The sequence below is a fragment of the Leptosomus discolor genome, chromosome 3 (assembly GCF_034619465.1).
Source record: "Leptosomus discolor isolate bLepDis1 chromosome 3, bLepDis1.hap2, whole genome shotgun sequence".
Lineage (NCBI taxonomy): Eukaryota > Metazoa > Chordata > Aves > Leptosomiformes > Leptosomidae > Leptosomus > Leptosomus discolor.
The window spans coordinates 44,719,930-44,742,703 of record NC_141393.1 but is presented as its reverse complement, the minus strand read 5'-3'; the positions used below and the strand labels follow the sequence as shown (position 1 = coordinate 44,742,703).

General features: G+C 44.7%; 1 protein-coding gene across 1 annotated transcript in view; it reads left to right on the top strand.

Moving 5' to 3' along the window:
- Nucleotides 1-1,209: 1,209 nt before the first annotated feature.
- The window catches only part of LRP4 (LDL receptor related protein 4), a 90,746-nt gene continuing 69,181 nt past the window's right edge, over nt 1,210-22,774 (top strand). The window contains exon 1 of the mRNA XM_086462997.1: nt 1,210-1,792. Within this exon, the coding sequence (XP_086319123.1) occupies nt 1,210-1,792 (583 nt within the window). The remainder of the gene's footprint in view (nt 1,793-22,774) is intronic.

Sequence of the window (22,774 nt, the reverse complement as noted above, 5' to 3'; positions counted from 1 at the left end):
TACTTAATTAATAGGAGTGGCAGAATTGTCTCAATCACACGCTGTGCTGTTTACTTGCTCCTGTGATTCTTTAAAGGAGAGGATTAATTGCAGCTTCCTCTAGTTTCATCTATGCGAAATGGCCTTTTTGTGTCAATTTGACAAAATTCCTATCTCCTGCTGTGGTCCAGGGTTTGGACTATCTGAATCAGCTTTCCATTCAAGTTAATACTTTGAAACTAACAGAGATTAATTATTTTACAACAGTTTCTTGCATTGCCAACACTGTGTATTAAAATTTGAAATCATGCCACAGAGCATCATAAAACTGAAAGCCTGGCTGCTTTTAAACACAGCACAGAGACCAGAAGGCACAAAAGACAATTGTCCAAGTGTTAATACTCCTATAGGCAACGACTCTAGCTCTTTTTTTACGGTATCCGTGATTCATACATAATCAGCTGTCTCTGGTCACTGCGGCTATAAGGAATACAGCAAACAGCAGAATACTTTTCATGAATGGAGCGAAAAAAACACGTTTCTCTTAGCGACATGTGTGCTGGGCAATGGGCTCGTGAATGAGGTGCTTCGCGGCTTTCAGTTTCTGAAGGCTGTTTGGCAAAAGGGGATGGGACAGGGAAAAGGGCTCTGACATTTGTCTTGAGTACAGACAGCTAGCACAAGCCGGGAAGCGGTGGCAACTCACGGGAGAACCGCTCGGCCACCGGAGGATACAGGGCAGCGCTGCGGTGGGCAGCCGGGAGCCCCGAACGATGCTCCTTGGCGGTGCTGCGGCAATTGGCGCAGCGAGAGCCCCGAGCACCGGGGCCGCTCTAGGAAGAGCTTCCCTGCCCCTAGTGAGGGAGCCGCACCCGCGGCAAGGGCGGAGAGGGGCCGGGGGTCTCGCCGCGGTGCCGGGCGGCGGCCCCAGGGGGTGGTGAAGGGGTGCATGTGCGTTCCGCTGTGGAGCCGCGGCCCCGGGACCGCCTCTGCCGCGCCGAAGTTTGCGAAGAGCCTCGGCACGGGGGGGAGCGGGGCGGGGGCTGCCCCGGCGGGGCTCCTCCTCCGGGGCCGGGCCTGGGCCGAGCGGAGCGGCGAAGCGAGCCCCCAGCCCCGGAGCTGCCGCGGCTGCGGAGGGAGAGAGCGGCGGCCGGGCTGGGGTGCTGCGCGCAGGAGGAGCCTGGGACGTCGCTGCGGGCGGCCCGGGCGCGGGGCCGGGGCGCTGCCACCATGAGGCGGCGCGGCGGGGGCTGCCTCTTGCCCGCGCCTCCGCAGCTGCTGCTGCTGCTGCTGGGAGCGCTGCTCCGCGCCAGAGGTAAGCGGGTGCCGCGGCGGCCCGGGGGGCCCGGCCGCCGTCCCGGGCTCGGCGGCGGGGAGCCTCGCCCGGGCGGGGAGCCCTGCCCGGCCGCGCCGCTCACCTGCCCCCTCCCGCCGGGCGGGGAGCCTTGCCCTGCTCCGCCGCCGGACAAAGGTCCGTACCCGTCCCGCGCCCGGACGCGGGACTCTCGCCTTCCCCGTGCCCCCGCGCGGCGGGCCGGGGCCGGCGCGGTCCCTCGGCAGGCCGGGGCGCGGGTCCTGGGGCGGTGCTGCCCTGGCTGGGCGGTAGCGGAGAATCCCTGCCGCCCACGCGGCCGCTGCCCCCCGCGGAAGTTTGGCGGCGACGGCGGGAGCGGGCTTTGTTCCCGCAGTGCGAGCGGCGGGCTGGGGCGGGCGCACAGGTTGCCTCGGAGGCTGCCGTGCCCGGCGTGTCGGGACAGCCGCCGCTCCGGAGCAGGAATGCAGCCGCACACCCGCCGCGACGGGCCCCTTAAAGGTATAGCGCGGCGGCGCCGCGGGGCTACCTGCCTCGCTTCGGCGGGGACTGGGAGTCCTCCCGCAGTGCCCTGGCGGAGTGAGGCCGGGGCAAGAGTGGTACCAAAAATAGTGGTGAGGGGAGGGGTTCGCTGCGGTCTTAGCAAGCAGGGAAGCAGTTCCGTGAAGTCTCTCCAGTGAAAACTTATCTTTGTGGTTGCTCTGTCAACTGAAAAGCAATTGTAGTTTCTTCGTCTTGTGCGGTGCCGTTTTATTTTACAAGTGCGCCTGGTGGAAGAAGAAACATCTAAACGCTTCGCGGAATTGTTCATAAAGAGTTGGAAGGGTTTTGGGGGAGGGGTGTGGAGAGGAGATGCGTACCTCATTTCTCTCCTTTTGCTCCTTCGGCAGCTGCTGTATAATTTCACCCATCCGTTTTCTCCTGTGCTACTCTGAAATTACAGGAAGCATTTGCAGTAGTGCTGCTGACCTCCATCGTTCTACAAGTATTGCCTCTGGGGCACAATCACATGGAGTTTGGGTTTCAAGTAATATTATTTCTCTTCTAACAAGAAACCTAATTGCAGGCAGCTTTGAAGAAGGTGCTAAACCAGCTTGGAAAGGCTGAGTAGCGGGCTGCAGTTCTGTGTATCAGAAAACCTGCTTTTTAGAAAGCAGAAGTACTCTTTTAAGTTTCCAAGTGCCACACGGATACTTAGTTGCAGTCTAAGACTGACAAGGATCTAAAGCATAGATCTTAGTTTAGGTGCAGATCTGGATGTGTTTTATTTTGGCTGTTACCCAGGTGCTCCTAGTTAATGTGCCTGGGCTGTTAACAGCTATGTGGGGGATGTGTGATTGTAAAGTGAGGGTTTGCTCGTAAGTGGTTGTCCCTTGATGTCTCAGGGACGCTTTTTATGGCACTGTCTCTCTTTCAAGTAGTTCTCCCATCAGGGCACTTTCCGGTGTACTCTTGTCAAATGAATGTGGGTTTATGATTGGATGTGCCAACTGCTTCCAGAAGTGAGTATCCTCTTTCCTTCATGGGAAGATATGCTTTGTAGAAGAACACAGTTTCTGGGCAATTTTTTTCCTATTTGAAGGAAGGAAAAATACTAGAAGGTAGCAGGGAAGATGCCAGAGTTTTTGATGAGCTGGTGTTCCTCCCCTTAGCTAGACGTTTTTCATTGTCATCCCTTAGAAGTACCTGCAGTGATGGTGTACAGCTTAACTGTCATAAAGCAGCCACAGAACTTGCCATGCCAAACAGGTAAATTGTTAGAAGCCCTTCGTCATTTACCACTGTGCCTTGGTACAGGAGCAGGTAAAGCAAATAAGCCTGCGAGATTGGCCTTTGACCCACTTTTGGTGGATGGTGGCAGTTAAAACTGGAGAAGTCCATGTAAAAAAAAAAAAAAAAAAAAAAAAAAAAAAAAGGTCTGCAAGTGTCTGAAAAAGTGTTTTGCAGGTAAAAATGGGCATATGTAGAGAATTTAAAACTGATAGAATGCACTGCTTCATAGTGATGAAGAAGAGTCTCTTGTTAGGATGGTCTGTGTTAATATAAATACAGAATGTCACAGAACCTGTCTGGGTGATGTGCTTGCCATTCTGGCTTCTGGAGCTCTGCCAGAAAAATACATGGCTAATATCAGAGTTTCACTTCCCAAACATCTTGACTACATTTTGGGGTCACAAACCTGAATGTGATACCTCTATAGAGGTACAGTTTGCAGTGGGAATCGCGATCTCCACTACGTGTGCTTGGCATTGCTATTGGTTCTACAGCTCTCAGCCAAGCATAAAGCACCCATTTCCCTGTTGTCAGCTTGGAGCTGATAATATTCTGCTTCCTGGGTGTGCTGAGAGTGCCTGCATTTACTGTTGATCTGGTTGGATGATATTTACATATCTCATGATCACCCTGAATTACCTTGACTGTTTGTTTTTTTTTTGTCAAAGTAGCAGCTGCCCTGAGTAACCGCGCCATTCTTCTAAAATGAAGAGTAAGATGCTGCAGGAGGCAGACAAGTGGTGGTGGTATTTTGGGGGTTTATTTTGTTTGGTTTTGTTGGGTTTTTTTGAAAACCAATTCTGTGTCTACTGAAACATGGTAGCATTAGTGGAAAAGCATAAAGCATAAATCTTCCAGTATGAAGTTAACATTATAATTTCATTTATTTAGTATAGATAAGCAATTTTCTTTTATATTCTCTTTCCAAAAGCTTTCAGTTGTGTGCTTTAGCACTGTTTTCTGCAATAGAGAATCCTTTCTTGCATCCTGGGAGTGTGGGTGTATGCAGCAACAAAATTAATAGGTGCTTAGCTATGTAAAGTGCTTGCATTTCCAGAGTGTCTTGTGAACCTTGAAGAGGGATATTCTGTTCATGTGGGCCACAAAATGGGTTGTCAGAAAACTTGAAGCTGTTTCTCTACATTGTGTTCGTTGAAGTTACAGAAGAAAAAGTGATTGGATGTAAACATTATCCAGTTCTTTGTGATTCAAACCAGAAGGCAGTACTTGCTGTATGTTAGCTAGAAAAAGAAATTGAAGTAATTTTGTATTTTATTTTTACTCCTAAAAACCTGTAGTTCTCCAGACTGGTGAAATTAACATTAAAAAAATAATTAAAACATTCATTCTATGGGAATGATCTGTCATCTGATAGTCCTTTTGAATCTTCCTGCATTCTTGTGAAATAGGCAAATATTATCCTTGTTTTGTAAATGTGGGAAGTGAAGTAGAAATTGTCTTGCCCAAGGCCAACTCCATTTGCCCTAGAATGCAACTTACCATTGAACACAACAGCATATATGCTTCATAACACTTATAAAAACTGATAAAGAGATGTTATCTTGAAAACCAGTCGAGGTTTTAAAAATAGGTTTAAAAAGTAAGTGCACGTCCTACACCTGTGTTGAATTCCTCTGCTGCTTGCGACTTCTGGCTCTTTCTCTATTTAATAATACTTCTATTTCTCTTGATGATGATCAAAAGATTCATAAACCCACAAATTTTACTGACTCTCCGTTGGAAAGGGTGAATTGGTGAGTATTGTTAAAAGAAACGTGTGAAAGAAGCGGACACTTTGTTTCCCTAGTCCTGTTACTTCCACTTTAGCTATTTGTAATGTTATCTTGAAGGGGCTTACATAATAAGGTGATACATCCACATATGCTCGCACACTTAAACTGACCATCTTTTAAGGCGTCTGGTGTTACGATACAACATCCAGAGCAGGAGCGCTGGCATACAGCAAACCCACTCCATTAATTGGCATACTGTATTTAGTGGCTGTCTGTGTTTCACATAAATCATGGTGGAGAATTGTGTTCCATGAATCTAATGTTTTTGATGATTAGGCTCTTGCTTTTGCGTCTGTAGTGCCTGTGGTTCTTTGCTGTGGCTGTTAGGCATTACTCTTTTATGGGATATTGTTGTCTCTATTGTGTGAAGACTGGGCACTCTAATGCTTTTTGAATATCTTCCTATATTGTCTCCCCTGTAGATTCCCATTTCCCTGTACTAAAGATAATAACAGTATGGATCCAGGGGCTTGTGATTCTGTAGGCTTGTGGTTTATTCATGCTGTGTATCTGCTGGCTCTGGGACTGTTACCTTGGGAGTATTTGGCTGCCATCCTGTTGAGTGAATTTGTGTTCAGGTTTTTTTCAGCTTTCCAGGCATTTTTTTGCCTCTGTTATGCAGAACTGCCTGTTAAATGCTGAAGTATTCCAGCCTGTGTATTTAGTCTGAGAGAGACTGAGTCAAGAGACTCTTGAGCTGCAGTCAGTGTTTGTGAGGAGCAGAACTCCTTCTCAGCTGCTGTGAGCCTGGATAAAAGGAGACTCACTATGTAAGGGCAGGAAAATAAGTTTCATAAAGACTTTTATTAACATGAAACAGAGCTGATGTTTGTGGACTTTGGCCTTGCTAAATTGTGGATGACTGAAACTTCTCATATCAAAGAATTACGTTTGTTTAAAAGAGAAGAAAAAAGGGGATTAAACAGTTGGGAGCCTGATTCTGGTGATGTGATACATGCCTATAGCAGGATGCTTAATGTTAGCACAACTTTGGGTTGTGAAAAGTAGTAACAGAAGCTTTTGGTTTTCGTTAGGTTTTTCTGTATTTAGCCACCAGTCAGCAAGTCACGAACTGTTAAGATTAATGGACAGTATTGTATATGCATATTCAATGTTTGTACTGCAAATTGCAGTTTTGCTAAAGTGTATGACTGAAGACAGTGCAGGCTCTTGTTTCTCAAGCTATTGTGTGTTAATAGCAACTTTCTGATGTTGCAGTACTGAGAACTAAGAAGCACCAGATTTTTCCCATGAATGGGTTAGGATGAGAATAAAATTCACCTCCCTGTGCTATAGCGATTAGGCTGTTTAAAGAAATGTCCAGCAAAGCTTCCAGTAGAGAATGTGTTTGTCTGAAAACAGACCCCATATTCTGTAGTGTCAAGGTGAAGTTTTACTCCTGAGCTAAATTTACCATCAGTGAGATGTTATCATGACTCCAGGCAGGGGAGACCCCTCTCCTGGATACCAGTATGGTGACTTCCTTCGTATGCCCTAGCAGGGCATAGTCGCCTGTGTCTCTTTGTTACTGACTGACAGCCCCTCCCAGCTGCTGGAGCTTTCTGTTTCTATTGCATAGCAGCAGTTCTTTAATCAGCAATCTTGTTAGTATTCAAGGATAATTGATCCGACTCTCTGGTAGGGGGTGGGGACCCAGCCTTGCATCCTTCTCCTACTTGCCACCCCCAGTTTGACCCCTGTTGTCTCTTTGTTTTCCCCTGTTAAGTTTGTGCCAGTGATGTGTGTGTGCACTGTTTTTCCAAGCAGCCTGAAGTTGGCTGTAACCAAGAGCAGCAGTTAAATAGAGCCCGATTTCCCCACTTCCTGGCGTTTAGTTGTTCGGCTCCATTTTCTGGTCTTCTGTGTTTTTGATTTGCAGAAGGAGGAACTTACTTGGTGCCCCCGGGCATCTCTTAAACCCATTAGAACAAAATCCATTATTTCACTGTACTTAGAGATCCTCCTTCTTTAGTCCCAGCATCCATCAAAATAATGTATCCTCTGTAAGGCCCTCTGGAAAATGTTTAATAGGATCTTTTCAAACTCAAGGAGAGTTCCAGTTGGGAAGGGGGAGGGGAGAAGGCTAATGGAAGATCTGACTGTGACTTGCGGTAAGCCTGAACTTGGCCTGTGTCAGCTCTCCCTTCACCTCCATGCTGAGGGAGTACTGAACAGAGCAGATCCAACACTGGGATCAAAGCTGGAAATAAAAGGCTTTGGGAGAAAACTTTCCCAGCTGGCCAAGAGGCAGTCACACAAAGGTGGTGCGTAATTTATCATTCGAGGTTTATTTCTGCTGTGCTCCTTCTGGAGAGGGAAGGAAGAAAGAAGTGACTCTCCTGCTGTTTCGAAGGGGATAAATAATAGCTTTGGAGACTTGAGGCAGGAAGGGGCTAGAGATACCATGGAAAAACTTTTTCAGTGCAGTCTGTACCCAGGTCCTCTCTTCTCAAACATGGTCAGACATTATTTCTGTTGGGGGCGAAACCTATTCTTGCCTTTTGAAGTTTCAAAGAGAGTGGGTACGTCTAACTTCTCTGGTTATTCCCAAGTCTCAGTGTATGGAGTGGCACTGCTTTTGGCAAAATCAAGTTCTTTGAATTTCTGAGGTGTTTTTCTTACCTTAAGGATTGGTGTAAGTGCTGTGGATCTGTGTAACATGGAGGAAGAGGCTACATTTGCCCCAAAGGGTTTATAGTCTAAATTAGATATCTGACACTCTGATAAGGATATGGGATGTGATAACTCTAGTGGGATAGATAAGGTCCAATATTAAAATAGCATGGCTTTGTAATTAAATTTCATTTAGCTTAGGTTTAATGGGAAAAGCTTCTGGAATTCTTTCATTCCAGTCACTTCTTACAAGAAGGATAGAGACTGGTTTTTGGGTAGGAGTTGGCATCAAAGACTGCTGAAAGCTGGTTAACTCTGGAAATAAGGATGAGGAAGCAGATGCAAGAGCAGTGTAAATCATGAGAAGGAGGGAAAGGTATATAAGAGTACAGATATTAACAGAAGATAGGCATTTTGGAAGTGAGAGCCAAGGAACTGAGTTGGCAAAGGAACAGAAGAGCTGTGTAAGGAGATCCAAGTGCAGTAATTATATGGCAGAAAGAATTGTTAATTGGGTAGTATAAAAGATGTAAGTTTTGAAAGTGAAGATGAGCATTGAGCAGAATTTAACTGCTGAGGCAGGGAAAGACTTATTTTACTAATGCTTCAAAGGTGGATGTGACAACTTGTTAGGGATCCTTAACTGTACAGTCCCTGACCTAGTGGGGTGATTTTATGGGATATCAGGAGCTTAGCAATGGGGGCAGAGATGGAAAGGGAGACTGATATTGGCATAGTGCTGAAATGGTAAGCCCATGAGATAGAGGTGTTGATGGAGCTATCTGCAGCAGTGGAATGTGGGACCTGTCAGGCCTGGGAGCACATACAGTCAGAAGGATTTTTTAGTGGGATGTCTGGGAAGATATTTTGGAGGACAGGCCTGTCTGGAAAAGTGTATGAAACAGGAGAGGAGAGTTTAAGAGAGAAGCTAGGAGGTTAGAGATGATTGCCTGGAAAAAGAAAGTGAGAATAGGAGATAACTCTCAGTTTGGAAAGGAGTCATGGTATAGAAGCAACAAGACTGGTGGCAGAAAATAACACCTTTCTTGGAAAAGAAGGCTACTTTTCTTCCTCTTCTCCGTTAAGAATTGCTATGTGAAGCAGTGAGTCACTAGTGAGAACTGTTAAAACATGTGATGTTCTCAGCCTCCTTCTCTGAAAGGCTCATAAGAGGCATTGTGTGACTATGCAAGAGGGAAATACTCACTCTGCTCCTTTAGCCTGAATCTCCAGCTCTGTCAGTTCATTTGACTTGGTGACAGCTGGTAGTGTCTGGGAGAGGTTCTTGCCTAAGGTGCAGCCATTCACTTTAGCAGAACCGTGTCTCATGGGATCTAGGATTAGAATGAAATAAAGACACACCTTAATTTTTTTTTCTTTGTTCTTCCACCCAATTTTAGTTCTTCATTTCTATAACTGCTGAATAGTCAAATCCTTTCTTTGCAACTCTAAGGGCAGGGAAAAAAATGAGAAGTCTCGGGACTGTAATTTCCTGCTTCAGTTACAAGATCCTGAGGATGAACCAGGAGGTGGGATAATTCTCTGAATTAACATTGCATTTGTTAAGAGGAAGCCAGTTTTACTGCTGTCCTCTCTTTGTGATTCATTGTTTGCAACTTCTTCAGGCTTGACAAATTTAAGAAATAGGTTTTTGAGGCCTCAGAGATTGTGTTCTTCTCACTGTGATTTTTGAAGCCTGTTACTCTTGAAAAGCCTGTGTTGAGTTTCTTACAGCTGGAGGACATGCCCCTAATTTGTGCTGCCTTTTTAAAAGGCCTTGATTAGCATAGTACCTATTAGCATGAGGAAAAACATAATGGGTCTGGCCGTGAGAGAAAGCTGGAGAGTTTGTGGCATGGGAAAGGGAGATATATTTGAGGCTGCTATTCTGGAGGCTTTAATAGCCAAGAAGCAGGAGAAGATAGCCATTGGCAAATAGAAATGCTAATGGACTATTGGCATTTTCGTCACAGATCTCAAATAGAAGTATTTGGTGTCCAAATCTTAGAAAGCCTGATGTGGGAGTAGGTGGGAGACTAGGTTGGGCTCCTGACAAGGGCACTAGTCATTGCCCTGCAAACAGACTGAAGTTTAATACAAGGAAAAAACAAGTTGAACTGAGAGCTGTGTCCATGCAGAGTCAAAATGGTGAAGGGATTTTTCTTGGGCGTTGACTTAGAAAGAGGGAAGGATTGAATTGGGCTGGTTGGTGAGGGTATGGCCCTTTGCTATCATTGCTGGTTCTTGGGGAAGGCTGCCTCTGGGTCTGACTTCTTTCTTGTATCAGTGAGTGGCAGCTGCAAGAGGGTGTTGACTCATGAACAGCTGCTTCCTGAGTGGTTAAGATGTCTCCACCGCAAGGGTGGTAACCTCATCTGCTGTTCTGGGTCACGCTGTCACTGCTTGTGGATGAACATCGTCTTTAGGCCTTTGTTCACTGCATTTTTGAGTGTAAGGAAGAATTCAGACCAGCAGTCAGCATTACCTTAGGCCTTTAGGCCTTCTGGGTATTTATTGTTGGTTTTGTTGGGTTTTTTTCTCCTGTGCCCAGAGTTCTTTCATCTGTGGAGCAGGTGGATCCTCTGCCTGTGCTTCAACTCCCCTGGGAGGGCAGACTTGTTGTCTTTGTATCTTTGGCTGTTATGTTGAGTAATTTCTATGCTACCAGTACTCAGGCAGGGAAGAACCACCTTGTTGATCACTGCCTTCTGCAACCTTCCACTACAAACTTCTTTGGCTTGAAGTGGCTTGTCCACTCAGAAGAGAAGCCCATTGTTTCTCTGAGGCTTCTCTTTTTTTCTGACCTGCCTCTGTGAACTGGAAGATGAGGACCTGTAATCTTCTGTTGCTCTTAGTGCAAATTCCAGACTAGAACAAAATAAGCTAATTCCTTAGGTTGAGTTTTCCAGTCAGTTGCCCCTAGAAAATGTGTTGGGTTTTTTGTTGTTTTTTTTTTTTTTTTTTCCTCGCTTGTTACAGTTAGTTCTTTACCCACAAGTCTTCAGAAGTCTGGGAGCAAACATTTAAGTTGGAAAGGAGTGTCTAAAAAAAAAAAAAAAAAAAAAGGATAATTCCTGTGATACTCTGTAGTAACTTTTTGTTGGTTGTGCTGGAGAAGCAAGCTCTTGATGACAGTAATACATATGCTGGAGGAAGATGAGAAGCTCAGATGATTGCTTTCTGAGAAATGACCAATGAGCAATATTTGTTCTGCAGATGCCTTAGAACAAACTGGCAGGGAGGAGGGGGTGACAGGCAGTTGCCTGCTTTAAATGCTGGGCAAAACCCCCTATTTAGCTTGATCAGGTACTCAAGGCCGTGTTTAACACAGTTACAGTACAGAACTAATGGGAGATACAGGGCAAGCCTGCATTGTAGGATAAAAATGAACAGTACTCAGGCAGAAGCCTTAGAGTGAGGAATGGAGTGAGACAGAGATGACATCTTTGGTATGTACATCTTGACTTACCCGCTCAGGCAAAACTGCCTCTGAGCTCAGATTTCTGATTAAGAAGCTGCTAAAACACCTATGTTTGCTAGCTAATATACTGCAATGCATTGGTCCTGCAGGTTAACCTGGGAAAGGCATGGATTGATATCTGTGTTTGTTTTGGGCTTTTTCTTGAATGATGTCATAACAACATGCTCTGCATCCTATATGTCAAGATCTTAAAATGAATGTGGTGGTGATGATAAAACTACCTACTCAAGTGTTGTGAGGAAAGAGAGCCATCAGAGTTATGCCACAGAACACCAGATATGCCTAGGGAGACAGCTTTTCTGACCTTGTGGCCTGCATACCAAAGCCTGTAAGGTGTGTGCTGGGTGGCGCTCTGCCCTTTAGAGACAAGCAGAATGGTAGTGGCTCACAGGAGGGAAATGACAGTAACTCCATCAGGAGAGAATTATTCTGTTGCAGGATGGGGCTGGGCTGAGGTAGGCATGCAGCAAGGTCCCTCTACAGCCCCACACTAACTAGCCTCAGGAGCCCTTGCATGCCTAAGGCTGTGTGCCAGTGTGGATGTGCTGGCTGTGTAGTGGTCTTAGCAAGTAAGACACATTTCAACTACTCAAATCGTGAGAACTGAATACAATGCTGAGATTTTCCTGCTATACTATTTGATGGCAAATTTTAAACAATTGACTCCCAAAAGAATGAATTCCAGAGCTCTGTATGTTCTTACATTGTAACCAAAGGGAAGTTAACTTTTTTATTTTCAGATGTGCAAAGACATAATAGAACTAAATCTATGAAATCTATGGCTACAGAGTAGAACTGGAAGGATTTCTATTGCTGATCTTTGCATAAAAAGACTTGGTTTCAGTGCTATCTATCTCAGCCAAAGCAGGAAAAGCTGTCTCCACCTAAAAGTACTAGAGAACCATGGACTGAAACCAAATGAAAATGCTGTCCATTCCTACAAAAACATTGTTTCTGGGATTTGGCACTCCTTTTGAGGCTAATGAAGCAAATAACTTAATCCAAAATCCATCCATTTGAGAAACTAGTCTGAATCTAAACCAGAACACAAGTTTCTGTGACAAAAAAGTCCAAACCTACTAGCCAACTAGACTGCCACATGTTATTGCACAAATTTGTTATGCTGGCAGATAGTACCAAGTAAAATGTGCAAAATCAAGTCAGATTCTTACCAGATACTGAACTGGCATGTGCATCTTTGAGTTGGATACAGGGACAACACCATAAATCAAACAGTAAATGTCCGGGAGAGAGAAGTAAAAGGAGAAACTGAGAAGGAAATCTTCTCATCCTGTGAATGAAATATAAAGGAAGATTAGAGAGAACACGAAAACACTTACCTTACTAGAAATAAAACATTGTTCCTTGGAATATTTTTATTTCTATCATTGGACCCCATTCCCTGTAGTGTTCTCTGCTGAAACCTCGGTGGAGGCAGGCGCTTCATATGTTGAATCCACTTCTGGGAGAAACTCAAATGTGCTGTCTCTTACATGTGGGTAACACTTGCAGAGCTTGTTTTGCCAATAAAAGTGTCTTTGAATTGACTGTGGTGGGATGTGGTGCAAGTTTTGATGCAACATGAGGCTCTTTGTAAGTGCAGATTTTGATGAGAACTCATCTCTAAAATCTCTAGTAATTTTGTTTTCTTGTTGCTGTTGTGAATTGGCTCCTTCCTTTCTGTGGTCCATTGTTGTATGGTTGATGTTTGAAAATGAAATGTCTTCCATCTGGTTAAGAAATTTGATTTATCCTTGGAGGCCTGAACTGCTGCCTTTGCTAGTAGGAAATAAACAATGTTCCAACTGTCCCTAATTATCACCCACTTGCCTTCCTGCAGATCCATGTCTTTTGCAGGGGCACTCGAAGAAATGACTTATGGATCATGAACTGCATTTTTCCTGTCCTCTGTTCCTTCATCTGTATCAACTTAATCCTCTCCTGTTTAAACTTCATAAATTAAACATACTACTTAGAATGATTAAACAATGGGCTGGACACTGGAGATGTAGCTTGCCTGGAACACAGTCAGCAGCTTGTTTCAGGTGGCATTAGGAATATAAATGCAAATTACTTCTAAGGGCATGTTACTGATTCGGAGTAGGATTTAGTATAATCTCACTTTGTGGGAAACATTGTCTTCAAAATACAGTTTTCGGGTAATTTAAAGCCCATGTTTTGGAATACCAGAATGAGAGGAATTTTTGTTCCTGCTGCCTTTTGCTTTCAGTAAACTTGATATCTCTCGGAGAGAGAAATTTTTTTGGTGGGGTGCTAGGATGTTGTCATTGCTGAGGATTGTTCTCTGCCTGCAATATATGACTTCTAGCTGCAGGGCTTCGTTGGCCCACAGGATATTGTTTCCTTTTACCCCTAATCTAGTGTAACTCTTCAGTGAGCTGATCAGTATAGACCTGATGGAAGGATGGAGGGAGGCAAGACCAACTGTTTTTTTGGCATTGCCTTGCTCCTACTTCGCTTTGCCTTAACAGTAATTCGGAAAGACTTTCCCTGGGAATGAGGGAAGGTGAGAATTCAAGCCCAAGATTATGTTCCTATGGCTCATGTAAGCATAGACCTCTTTATTGTATTGTACTTGTATGACAGTCTTAGTGCTGTATTAGTGTTGAAGTGTGGTGAAAGATCAACCTATAGATGTTGCAACTGGTGCAGTACTTTAATTGGTGAAGCTTTTTGTGGTTGAAACTTTTATTCATTAAGACTAGAAGCAAAGACTTACTATCTTGTCTTAATTGGGCTAACATAGACATGTTCTGAATTGTTGCTAGAGAAATTGTCAGTCTAAATATGAAAAGTTTTATTCCCCTTGCTAGTGTCTTGAGTCTTTTTCCTTAACCTTGCCTTTTAAATGACTGATGTCTAGCAAAGATTTGTTTTGACTCTTATTTGCAGAATCTGGATCCGAGTTTTGTTTGCTCTCCCCACCCCTCTCCACTGATGCAGTGCGGTGTCATGGTTTGACAAGCCTGGCCCTGGGCATGCACACAAAAGGAGGCACGATCCCACCGTTCTCCAGAGTTGATGCAGAAATGGCAGCGCTGATGCTAAGTGTGTGGTTAGACAGAGCTAGCTGTTTGGAAACGTAAGCTGCCTAAATGGCCATTCCTGTTCTCCCTGAATGACTATGTGGCAGGCTGAAGGGGAAGATCTACATGGGCTGAATCTTACACATGAGTTGGCAATTGGATCATGTAAAGATTCACTCTGATGGAAACCAGAGCTTCACAGTGTTACGTGCAGTGTGTGCATACAGTAAGGCTAGTCCTTACCCTGAAAAGTTCACAATTTCTACATGTGATAAATTGAGAGATTTACCGAATAATGAGAAAAAATCACAATGAATTACTGATTAACATAGTAAATAGACGCTCCACTTGAATGCTTTGCCTTTTAGTCTGTATGTTGATATTCCTTGTCCTGACCTCTCCATCCCCAAAATAACCTTCTGTTGAAGCTTGCTTTCTCTAATCTGCCTCCCACCCCCCATGTTTCATGCAACATTATCACAGTTAAATAGATGTGATTGTTGTGTTTGGGATCTGATACTGGGAGAGTGAAAATTCTCCTCAGATGTAATGCCCTTCTAAGAGGATCTAGTTGCTGGTTTTGTCCTAGATAGTGCATGTTCCTGTTATCTGCCAGGGAGTTCAATAAATGGTTAGCATTAGTCTAATGAGGGGTGACATATCTGAACCCCCAACTCACAAAGATCTCTTTTATCTTCATGGCTCTTCCAGAACTACTTCTGTTAGGTTGGCTCTGAGGCCAGGTTCTGCAAGCTGTGAAGCAAAGAGGGGAATCAAACTGGGCTGGGTGAGGAGGAGTTGGAAGATCCTTCAAATTTGCATCTCTTTGCTGCTCGTGGCCCACCGGACCACTTTCCCTGATCTGTTTTTTACCAAGCTGCACAAAGCTGTGCCAGCCTATGGGGGTCATGGGACTGGGAGTAGGGGAAGGAGGACTGGGAGCCCTTTAAGCTAGCACTTCTGATGAATATGAAACCAGAATCTTGAAGTTTCTTTCCCATTTTGAGCAAATATCAGTGTGTTTCTGGAGGACCTGAGAGCTGTGTTATCACTTAAATATATTCAAATCAAGGCTGCTTCCTGTCCTTTACTTATCGTGCACAAAAGAGGGTTTGTTTTGTGAGGATACCTGGCAAAGCAAAAACCGAGGTTATAGCATGAAGGGCAGAAGATTATACTTTCCCCATGGAAAACAGTCATGCTCTTCTGAGGACTTGATACCTAGATCATCTTGTAAGTATTTCAGTTTGCCAAGTGTTTGTGCAGTTTTAAGGAGGGACATGGGAACAATTTCCAGAATGCTGTTGGTATTTGTAATTCCACATTGTTTAGTAGTGTATAATAAAAAATGGAGGGAAGGGAACGAACCCCTAAGCACACTTCTTGTAATCTGGAATGAATGGACCACATTCAGCCTTGGAATAAAGGACCAGGAAATGGGAATGCTAACTGAGCTCAACTTCTGAGGTTGAAATGTATGCTATTGTGACTGTAATGGTGTGTAGCTTAGTGGTGTACTGTGACTTCAGTAGATCTGATCTTGACTCATCAAGGCTTGTTGGCTGAAGGTCCAAATGTACCAGATGTCCTTACTTTGAGAATGATCTGTAGGAATAAATGTTATGTTCTTGCACTGTCTGGGAATGGCAGTGTAAGGTACCAGAAATATTTAGTAAATGTAGTCAGGATATAAACTGCACACTAAGGCCTTTTTCCCCACTGCAGAAATACTTTTTTTTTTTTTCTGACTGCAAAAGGTAATATTTCTGCACAACCATTAAAATGGATTACTATGTAACTCTTCCACTTGGGAGTGGAAAGAGAGGAGAAGAGTCTGTGTCCAACTGAAAAAAGACTCCCAGGAAGTTCTCAAGGTAGATTGTAATTACTGGAGATAAAGTTCTGCTATGAATAGAAGTAACTCGACAAGTAGCTGTGTTCTGCTGCATCTTTACTACTATCCAGTCATTTTACGTAGCATTTATAGCACTTATGGTCTTGGATTGCTCTTTGATCAGAGGAAGTACTCTGTACTTGGCTGAATAACATCACTTGCATTGTGTGCAATGCCCACAAATTACCTCAAAAACTTGATTCAATTTGATTTTTCTGTTATACCCTGCTCCCCAAAATACAGTGGAATGACAGAAGGAAAATGGCTCTTGAGTCATTGCAATGAATGTCTTCTGTTCAGTCTCACAGATGCACCACACTCTCTTTTCATGGTTTTTGGCCCTGAGATCATGGTTCTAGCAAAAGGCAGTATGCCTGCATGTAGGGTGAACTTTTCCTCTGTAGGCAGAAGAGTTTAAAAGGCTTTTTAAAAGTGTCAAAAACTCCTCTTCCAGGGTTGAATGACATGTCTGATGAAATGATTTGTGGGCTTTGTCTTATATTTAGATATGCACTTCAGATCCTGGAACCTGGTCCAGGAAGTAGTATCAGAAGCAGTTCTTAATAATAGTTAATACAGGCTCTTTGCATGAGAAAAATCTGCAGGCATCTTTAGCCTGCTTTTGTATGGAAGCAGTAGTTATTTCAATATGTGTGCATATCTTCTCACCCAAAAAAACTGGTCCCAGAGAATAAAAGTTTCATGAAAATAGGCAGCACAATAAGGCACCACAGAAGTGACTTGGCTGTGGGTGAAGATTTCTTGTGAGTTTGCATTTTGTTAGACATAAAAGAATCTCCTTCCTCCCTCCGTTTGGCAACAGATGCACCAAAATTGACTATTAGAAATGAATCCATCTGAAGCTGGCTTTGTTAGTTCTGCTTCTCATGGAACTATTGAGATTAATCAGGTATGCAAGTTGGAGCCTTGCTGGACATAAGCCTATGTCCAGGTGCCCCAGTAGTGGCTGTGGTCCAAGCGGTTAGTTCACCAAGCTCAGGAGTTTAGTCCTTTCTTGTTAGGAGGCAGAAGTCTTAAATGGGGTATAATCTAGTTACACTTTAGAATCATGGAATGTATTGGGTTGGAAGTGACCTCTAAAGGCCATATAGTCCAACCCCCCTACAATAAGCAGGAACATCTCTAACTAGGTCAGGTTGCTCAGAGCCCCATCAAGCCTGACCTTGAATGTCTTCAGGGATGGGACTTCCACTGCCTCTCTGGGCAATCTGTTCCAGTGATCCACCACCCTCATATTAATGAATTTTTTCCTAATGCCCAACCTAAATCTGCCCCTTTCTAGCTTAAAACCATTACCCCTTGTCCTATCGCTACAAACCCTTGAGACTAGTTCTTCCCCTGCCTTCATATAGGCCCCTTTCAGATATTAGAAGGCCACTGTAAGGTCTCCTCAGAGCCTTCTCTTCTCCAGGCTGAACAACCCCAACTCTCCCAGCCTGTCTTCATAGGAGAGGTGCTCCAGCCCTCTGATCATTTTCGTGGCCTTCTGGACATGCACCAACAGGTCCATGTCCCTCTTGTGTTGGGGGCTCTGGAGCTGGATGCAGTACTCCAGGTGAGGTCTCACCAGGGCAGACAGAGTAGATGGGCAGAATCACCACTTTTCATCTGCTGGCCACACTTCTTTTGATGCAGCCCAGGATGTGATTGGCCTTGTGGGCTGCAATTGTGCATTGGTGGCCCGTGTCCAGCTTTTCATCCACTTGTACCCTCAAGTCTTTTTCCACAGGGCTGCTCTCTAGCATGCCTTCTCCCAGCCTGTACTGATACAGGCAGTTGCCCCGGCCAGGGTGCAGGACCCAGATGTAGGACTGCTCAAAAGCTTTGGATGGTTTAGGATGTGCCTGCTTGGCTGCAGAATGATATTACTGGCTAAAATCATGTTAAAATTGTGTTCTAAGCTAACTGGCTACTGGCTGGTTCCCAAATACTAAAGAGAGGTTTGGGGTGTTGTGGGGGTTTTGGGTGTTTTGTTTGGTTTTTTTTCTTTTTGTGTTTGTGTGTGAAATTTTTGAACTGGATTTTATTTGTTAAGGTTTTGATGTTGTGCTTATCCCCAGCTTAAGGGTCTATGGAGGCTGTGCCCTCTTATATAGCAAGAAATTTTAACTAGGATATCTAGTTACTGCTCACAGTGCTTCACCCTGTGCCTCCTAATGGCTGAACACAAGCCAAAATATTGCTGAATGTCACAGTTCACAGCCTGACAACTTCCATTTATTTTAGCATGCTGGATTATAAACTGGTGCTTAGGAGCTGTGCACAACTGTCCTGAGGCGATATCTTGCCAGATAAGATCCTCTGGATTGCCGGCTCTAGTCTGATTGAACTGGAAGGAGGCTGCAGGCATGACGCTCTTTTCCCTCTGGAGGCTCGAATCTCTTGGTCTTCAGGCTGTGTTACAAGGCCTGTGTGCCTCAGCCTTAGCCTGGCCAGAGTAGAAGATAGCTGAGGAGTTTTGCTGAGGGCAGGGAAAGGAAGGAAAGGTGTCCTATGTGCTCCCAAACTTCCTTGGCATCTTGGAGGACAAGAGACATTTTATAATGCGAGTTGAACCATTTCTGATGGTCTTCGCTAATTAATTACATCAGAAGGGCCAAGGATCTTTACTACTTTTATTGATTTTTTCCTTTTTTTTTTTTTCCCCTGCCCCCTCTTTTTTTTTTTTTTTTTTCCTCCTCCCTTTTGTCTTGCTTTCAGTTCACCCATCTGCATCTGGTCTTGCCCAGGCAGCTGCTGCTCTATTTGTGTGTTCCCTGGGGGAGTTCTGGTGCTCTTTTAAGATCTCTTGTTGCTTTGGGAATTCACCTTTTAGACATGGTGCTTCATTAGCCTCTCTCATTTATTTGGTACTGTGAGAAAAGATTTCCCCTCCCAAAAAGCAGAAGAACGAGTTTGCAGTGGCATGTGCTTGAGAGAAAAGTGTCTCTATGTAAATAGAGCAGGTTTAAAAGCCTCCTGCTATTGGCAAAGGAGTGGCTGGGGAGTTTTCGAAGGAATATTGTTCGAATGAGTTGGCACTAGGAGGCCCTTTGGAGGTGAGGGCTGAAGAATTCACCCCTGCTTTTTCTTGCCTGGTGAAAGCTTGCTCACTGGCGAGTGGCTGCTCTGCCCCTGTGCACTGTTGCCTCTCCTCCCCTGCCTCGGTCTCAGCACAGTCGCTCCTTTTTGTTGCTGCTTGTTCAAGAAGAGCCATTTGGGATTTTTTCAATGGTCGGGTTCTGCGTTTCCTCGTTTGCCGCCCCTCTTCCCTGCCAAGCATTGTGGGAGAGTCGTCCCCTCTGCAGGTGATGGTGGGAACGGCCCTGGCCTCACTTATCACCAGTGACAAATCAATGGCAGCCTTCAGAAAGCTGGCCCCCAGGATCCCCGCTCGGCCCAGCTCTGGAGCAGTGGGAGGCTTCGCTGGCAGATAAAAGACTCCTTGCAGCTCTGACTTGTTGCCTTAAATCTAACTGAGGAAACCTTTTCATTCTCTTCGGCAACAGCCCCCTCTCCTCTTGATTTGTCTTGGGGAGGGTGGTGGCTGGTGGAAGGGGGGGCACTTGGGGGGGGGGGGGGGGAGATGGGAGTGGGGGAGCATAGGGGTTTGTAACAGTTTTTCTGTTTCCCTTTCACAATAGTCTGGCTAGTGCATGCAGAGCTGGACTCACAAAGCCTCCCTGAAGTGCCTGGAGTCCCGCAGGGCTCCTCACAGTGCAAGTTTGCTGTGTGTATTCCTACCAACAATACAGCTGGGCCCAGCAACAGGCTCCAGCTTTGGGCAAATATTTCTACAGATTTTCCTTAATCACTTTTGAACGGAGAAGGGCGAGATGGGTTTGAGAGGTGGGAGGGGGAAATAAAATTTGTATATGCAAGGGAGATGAAAATAGAGGTGGGTGGAGGGATTTATCTCTGGCTTCTGTGGTCCAGGCTTCTAAAGTGAGCCTTTGTCAGCATTCGGCATCCATGCTAAAGCTAGAGAGGATTTGGGGGGCATCAGTGTTGGCTCTGAGTGAGGAGAGAGATTTGGGTAGACAACACATAATGGTTTGGGCTCAGCCAGTCTCCTTTTTGTTTTTCTTTTAGCAGGAGACATTAGCTGACAAGCTCCTTCTGGGTGGTTTCATCCAAAGTGTTGATGTAGGCTGAAAGCACAAGCTTTTTTTGTGCTAAGTATGTTTAACTTATTTCTGCTTAATTGTTCTGTAAGTTTTTGTGCTTGACTTCATGTTCCCTCTACTACGTGTGAATGATCTCTCAATTTCTAGTTTATTTGATCTGAGTCCCAGCTCCAGATGTGGAAGAAATCAGAGAAGCGATGTCTCTCTAAAGCAAACTTGACTGTCTGATAGATTTTTGCCTTGGGAGTCCCTTGAGCCCATTACTGTAGTCTTGGGATAGTTGGGTAAGCTCATATCTGTGTGCTGGTTCTGTCCCCCATTTCTAAAGCTGTGGTGGAGATATCTAAACAGCACGAAACTTCTTGATTCTGTCAAGAGGAGGTCATATGAGCCCACTTCTCCATAGCATTATGAGGGAAAAAGTAACCAGGCCACCTTTAAACATTACTGTCTGTTCCTGCAGGGCTGGCAGCAAGCTTGGCATGCCCACAGTTTGGGGCTAAATTCTGACATTGATGAAGCTGTGTTGCATGCATTATTTGCTGTGTATTAAAGATTAAAATGTCATCTTAGACCTGATGCTTTTGTTATAGTAGGAATGATGCCAGAAGCATAATCCTTGTTCCAGATTTACCGTGTCAGAAATTAAATTTGGGCAGGAGATTCTTACTGATGGCAGTATTCTCCTAGAGTAGGGAGTACTCTTGCTCGAAGATCATAGTTCCACAGATGCCTTACGGTGAGTGTAACTAGGGGCTGCACATATGGACACTGGACTTCCTGAACTCTCTGGCCAAGGCCTGGCTCATCTTCCATTTCCAGTCTGTTAAATTGCAGCTAAACTTCCACATTGAATCCAGTCTCCAAGTGATCGGCCGAGTTTAGTAAGTAAAGGCTTACTCTGTGTTGGTGTGTAAGAGAATACAGAGGATGAGGGAAGGCAAGACTGCTGTGCTGTGGTAAAGCTCACAGTAAAGTTCTTGGCATGGATATAGGCAGTGCTTTTGAATAAGGGACATCCTTGCCTCTCATTTGGAGATGAGGGCGGAATAAGAGTCCTTTGTAGGAAGAAGTTACTAATATGCCAAATACTGATATGAGTCAAAAGAATGTACATAACTGTCTTTATGGAGATTTTCAAGCATCCTTATCCTCACTGGCATCTTATATTATTCATCATGTAATATTGGTAGAGGCATTCTAGCCTTAGAGCATCACAGCTACAAGCAAAGCAAGTGAGGTTGGTGGGGAGAGAGAACAACTTTAGTAAGACCAACTAATACCGCTGGAAAACCAGACAAGATTTTGGGATTAGTTCCTCCTGAGAACTGGAATGGAAGCCAAAGTCTTTAAATAAAGTGCAAGCTGAGAACAGTTGCTTTGAGTTCAGCTTGACTGTGTTAGCGAATTAGAAATTCAAGAGAAGGTTGCTGATACCTCTGGAACAGAAGGAGGATGATGTGTGGGAAAGGAGTGGTGCCACAGGGGCCAAGTCTACCCCAATCCCTAGCTGTTTTTCCTGTTTCTTTTCAGCTGATTAAACTTTGACCAATTTCTAATTTTCCAGGCTGAAATTTGGAGAGAGAGAAGAGTTTCTGCTTAAAACTGTCTGTGAAACTTCAGTGAGTTTGGAGAATAAAGATAGAGAGAAAATGCGCTTATTTTAGTGGGTTTTTTTCCCCCCATGTTCAAAATGTTGCCATAGTACAGAAAAGCTTGAGTTTGTTAAATACAGAAAAAGCAGAAGGGGCTTAAAAGATTCTTCAGTTACTCTGAAATTCACCCATGCATGGTAGAGTTGTAATATTTGAAATTTGGTACTTGTATTTGCTGAGTAGGAGCTAAAAAGCATGTCAGGAAAAGCCTTTTTGACTCTCTCCGTGATGGACGTTAACTATCCAGTGGCAGGCTTGAATTGAAGAGGAGCTCTGCTCCGATTATCCCCCCAAGCAAAGGGCTGCAGAGGAACCGAGTCTAGATAATGCCTCCTGAGAGGCTGCCCTCTGGGCTAGGAGCTCCTTTGCTGGCCTACAGGCGATGAGGAGGAAGAGAAGGCAGCTACAGTAGGCTATTTCTATGTGATATGATGCAGTATTGAAGATTGTGTTGCAATGCGAGAAATAACATGGAATCTCATATGGAGCTGAACCTGTTGTCCCACAAGACTGTAAAGCAGGTGCACAAAAACAATGAAGCCGTGGGATGCCAAATACTGAATGATACAACCTGTCTGCCTGTTCAGGTTCTTCCAGATAATTTTTAAGGGTTAACTTTTTGCTAGCTCTTTTCCATCTGGATAATTTAGCTGCTCTTTGCAATCGGCTTGCACCTGGCTTAAACTTGGGTATATGTACCCAAGGGGAATAGAGATTTGGATCAGGTTTGAATTTCTGGGCATTTTTCGGGGTGGCAGCGGGAGGGGGAGATAAAAGTTTAGGAGGAAAGAGTAGCAGAAGAGAATTGAGTTATGCAAGTAGAGAAGCTTGTTAAGAGAAAGAAAAGGGATGAGGGAATGTGGGCAGGTGGAAGGAGGGTTCTGTGTTGGAGGTATGAGATAGGACACTCTGCCTTGTGCTCTCTTTTCCTACGGCTAGCCTGTCCCTCTTGCTCCCAAGTCTCACTTCTCTGCAGGGGCTCACTCACAAAACAACTTGTGTCTTTGTGTCAGAAAAGTACCTAAGTTTCTGTTGCTTGTCCTTTTTCTTAGAAAAAAGGGACTTGCAAGTTTGAGAGGCCTGAGGCTAATCCGTTTGGC